Raw genomic sequence first — 4,643 nt, 5'->3', positions numbered from 1 at the left:
CATGTGACACTTGAAACCTATTGTTTCCTTTAGCTGAAAAAAGAATCTGCACAGTCAGGATAGGGATTGAAGTTCGATGCCTAAGGATGGTGCATGCATTAAAAGAGAAAATACAAGTTTGTGTCTTTAACAATTTTATTTAACAATTAATGATATTAATATTAATCATGAGCAAAGTGTTTTGTTCTGCCACCAAAGTCAAACAACTCACATGGGGTAAAAGAAATCTGAAGTCATCATAGGGGCTTTTTGAAACCATTTGATTTCCCCTTTGTGTGAGTATAAGGTTTATAATAATAGACTGCCAATGTGCTGTCACAACACTCATTAGCCCCACTGCAGTGAGAAAAGCCCCATTTGTTGCCATAGTGAGCTGGTAAGCTACACTTAAAAAGGAGAGTGGCAAGGCAAAAACAAAAGCACGATGAACCAGATGAGCACACCCACATAAGCACACTCAAATTCAGGTGGTGTTCACAATAGAAGAGGCATGAAATGATCTGTCATCAGAGTGCACTCTCATGCTCCACTACTCCATGAACACATACACATATATAAATAGCATCCTCTGCTGCAGTTTCAGTCAATGGAACACTAAACTAATGCTTAGCCTTTTGCCACACGAAACAATCCCAGCACCATTGCTGTCATCCCTGTCTGCCTGTGGATGACATATTAAAAGGCAATTTCCTGCCAATTTTCAGCTGTGAACCACAGAGAGATAAAGGCAAGTAATCAATGGTACATAACTGGCTGATGAACATGGGCTCAGGGGCTCCGAGTTAGTATATGAACTTTAGTTTTTCTGAAAGTCAAACTAGCAAGCAAACAAGAAGTGATGGAAACAGAAATTACTAAAAGTTATGGTCCCTGAGAATTTGACTTGGCTTTGTGCAACAAAAAAATCATGAGCAAACATTTTAATTCTGTTGGCGCAGGGAACTTTCTTTTGTCTAGACAGGTCTTAAAAGGAATTTTTTGTTAAATAACAAAAGGATAAATGCACACAAAAAACACTTACTTGGATGACACCTCCTCCATGTCCGTGACTGCCGGCTATAAAACTCTCAGGCAGTTGTAGCATCTTCCCAAGCCAGTCTAACATCACTGTCTCCAGCTCTGTGCAGGCTGGACTGGCAGCCTGAAACACACACACACACAAAATGTTTTGTGCTTACATATAAAAATATACAAAGCCAGATCTAGAGAGACAACAATATGCTTGGTACCCAGGAGAATCCAATACAGCCAATGGCTCCACATAACATGTCAGCCAACATGGCAGGGTAGGAGGAAGCAGCTGGAAAGTAAGCAAAGAAGTACGGGCTGTGCCAGTGAGTAACCTGGAGACAGACAAAACATATAAAAACACTTACATTTAATTGGGGATCAATATACATTTCTTATATATCTATAATTTATATACCTTTGTGGGAGCATTTTGCTTTCAAAAGTTGTGGTTACTTATATTAGAGTTTTAGTAACAGTGAACAAAAGTGACTTACACTACCACTGTTAGCCAAATACCAAGCATTAGCTTCTTGTCAGCCTTTATAGCAACCAGGAAAGGTCCTCACTCTCAGCAGAGGAGGTTTACCATCAAAGACCGCAGAACTTTAGCCACACTTAGAAATTAACAAATGAGATAAACTGATGTTGTGATGAGTCATAGACTAGAGGAACACTGTTAGTGGCATCTTGCAGGTCAGAAATGAACAACACTTGCAAGATTTTAAAAGAGAGATGGGAGGTTTCCAAAATCCCATCTGCTGGTCATAGCACAACCTCTTACTGCATTGTGCTGTACTGTTGCCAGTTTCATACAGCTAACATAGCACTGGGTAGACGATTACTTTATTAGTGAAAATTATTAAAGTGACCTGAACACATGGACTCAAATCCCAACTAGTAAAATCAGTATTTTTTTATTTTAGTAAGGGGAGACACTGAAGCAGCTGTTATGTTTGACTGTGTCATGTCAATTTGTCATTAAATTGCTCAATAGATTCTCAAACTTAATAAAAATAAGCCGTTTTATCTACATCAGTATTACTTTGCAAAATGACCTAAAAGACTTATCTGAATGACATTTTCAAAAGTACATAAGAGAATCTGTGTATCTACAACCTGGTGCACTGCAGAAAATCACCACTAGTATAAACTCACCCCTGGCATTATGACCCTCTCCACATCTTTCATAATATCCTCATAATTTTCAGGTTCCAGTGGGGCTTCAGTGGGGATCAAGGAACGAAGATAGCCTGGTTCCAAATCGGGGTATACCGGTCGCTGTTCTATGTTTTCCAGATAGTCAGCCACATAGTCCACCATCTCCCTCCCTCTGCGCCGAAACTCTGCTGCATCCATGGTATTACTGGAATACAGCACAGAAAAACCGTTTCTCAAGCACTTGTTGATATTTCAACTGGATGGATGAGATGATTCCTCTCAGATTAAATTCGACTAGCACTACAGAGTCAAACAAGGGACAAATTAAAAAGCGCACACACACACTCACAGGTACTTTTATCTTTGTGAGGACACTCATTGACATAATGCAATTCTTACCTGAACCCTAAAACCTTAGGGTCTTAACCCTAAAATCTTCAAAAGGTGTTTCAGAAAGAGAAGACGAGCCAAAATGTCCTCACTTTCCAAAAGTTCCTCACTCTGTGACAAAAAATACTTTTTTGGTCCTCACTACATAGCAAGCACATACACACACACACACACACACACACACACACACAATTCATACACAACATTTAACCTTTGATCTGGCTGGTAGAAATGAGTTGATCATTGTCGAGCTAACTGGGTTTATGTCAACTGCACTGCAAAAACCCAGCTCTAAAAAATGTAATAAAATGTGGAAAGTTTTACCTAAACAGAACAGGAAATTTTCACTTGCCAAGATTTAAAAACAAGTTTGCACTTGTCAGTTTTGATTATTCTGTTCTTCTCTACTTTCAGCTGTTCCTGTTAGAGGTCACCACAGCAAATCAGATTTTTACAGAAGTCACTGATGTGAAACCCCTGTGGCTAGATACACACTCACTCCTATGGGCACTTTAGAGTCTCCATTCAACCTAAGCTCCATGTCTTTGGGAGGAAACTGGAGCACCCGGAGAGAAACCACACAGGCACAGGGAGAACATGCAAACTCCACACAGAAAGGCTCGAATCCAGAACTGTCCTACTGTGAGGAGACAGCGCTAACCCCTGTTCTGCTGTGCCGCCCAGTTTTAATTATTCTGTTGATAATTGTTTATAATTATGGTAATTCTAATTTCAAGCATTAAGCTTCTTTTAACCGGTATCAAAATCTCAGTAACAAGTTACAATATTTGTTAACTTGGCTTAAGATATTTCATCTTAGTTAGATTTCACTTTCTGGAGTATGAGTGTTTCATAATGTACGAAGGAGTGAATTCAAGACTTTTCCTTATTTAGCAAGTGATTTGTTCTGGCAGAATGAGTATGTGAGACCAAGTTACACCAATCAGCAACCTTCCTAATACCAATAACATCCTCATGACACAATCAGAAAAAAATAAAGCAAGGGGAAGGGAGGTTTCGGTTTGTCTGGGCCCCCCCCAAATCATTAAATGTACCCCTGAATCAGTCTGATCTTAGCTTAGCTTTGTTTCACTTTATTAAATGACACCAACAGAAAAGCATACAACACAACCAATAATGCAATGATTCAGTAAAGTTTATGAGTTGATTTGTCAACAGCAAACCATGTTAATACCATGCATTAAAGAACAAACCTGTGACAGCACAACAGATTCATTATGATGTAGCAAAAAGCTTAAACTGTGTTCCCATCCAAATTACTCTCATACTGCCTTTTCAGCTGCACAACCTATGAACATTGTTCCTTGCTCTACCGTAGCACCTTATCATTCAACAAGTGTTTTACCCTGTACATCTCTGTCCTTTATTGCAAAGCAGAGCCCTTATCCTTATCCTTATCTCAAATAGGATTAGACATGTTGTATGGATGTGTGTTTGTGTGTGCGTGTGTATACTCACATATTCATATAAGAGCTTTGGCAGGGATGAGTGGCTTTGGACAGTGGTCTTCTTCTCTTCTTTATCGTCTACAAACAGACAAACAGACAGACAGCCAGGCACATGGTGAGTGTATTTGTGTGCATGTAAGCAGGACAAGAGACATTTGCTCCTTTTATCTCGCCACCCCCCACCCCCATCCCACCCACCTCAACTAGGCCAGCCAATAAGAAGAGGTCTAACCAGAATGATTGATTCATAAGATTTCTGTACCTCTGTGCATGCGCACACACACTAACACACGCACACACATGCTGTGTTTTCATTCCTTGTGAACTTTACATTGACTTACATTCATTTCCTGTAGACTTATCGTAGCTTTAATCATAACTACTACTTGCCTAATCCTAACCCTGACCTTACACAATGTTGCCATGAAATTCAGTGACATTGAATCCTATTTGAAGCTGCTGACTAAGGATAAGCGTAAATACAGTAAGGTTGTTATTCACATCGGCGCTAATGACTCCCGACTTTGCCAGTCAGAGGTCACTAAAGTTAATGTTGAGTCGGTGTGTAACTTTGCTAAAACAATGTCGGACTCCGTAGTTTTCTCTGGACCCCTA

At 39.8% G+C, this 4,643-nt stretch overlaps 1 protein-coding gene across 1 annotated transcript in view; it reads right to left on the bottom strand.

Annotated features, from left to right (window-relative positions):
* ddc (dopa decarboxylase) overlaps positions 1-4,149 on the bottom strand; it is a 17,552-nt gene extending 13,403 nt beyond the window's left edge. The window contains exons 1-4 of the mRNA XM_020596803.1: positions 4,039-4,149; positions 2,167-2,374; positions 1,230-1,343; positions 1,022-1,141 (exon numbers count right to left, since the gene is read on the bottom strand). Coding sequence (XP_020452459.1) covers positions 1,022-1,141; positions 1,230-1,343; positions 2,167-2,374; positions 4,039-4,046 — 450 coding nt within the window. The 5' untranslated portion in view covers positions 4,047-4,149. The remainder of the gene's footprint in view (positions 1-1,021; positions 1,142-1,229; positions 1,344-2,166; positions 2,375-4,038) is intronic.
* Between the last annotated feature and the right edge of the window lie 494 nt (positions 4,150-4,643).

The sequence above is a fragment of the Monopterus albus genome, unplaced genomic scaffold (assembly GCF_001952655.1).
Source record: "Monopterus albus unplaced genomic scaffold, M_albus_1.0 scaffold31.1, whole genome shotgun sequence".
Taxonomy (NCBI): domain Eukaryota; kingdom Metazoa; phylum Chordata; class Actinopteri; order Synbranchiformes; family Synbranchidae; genus Monopterus; species Monopterus albus.
This window is presented reverse-complemented; position numbering and strand designations above follow the sequence as displayed.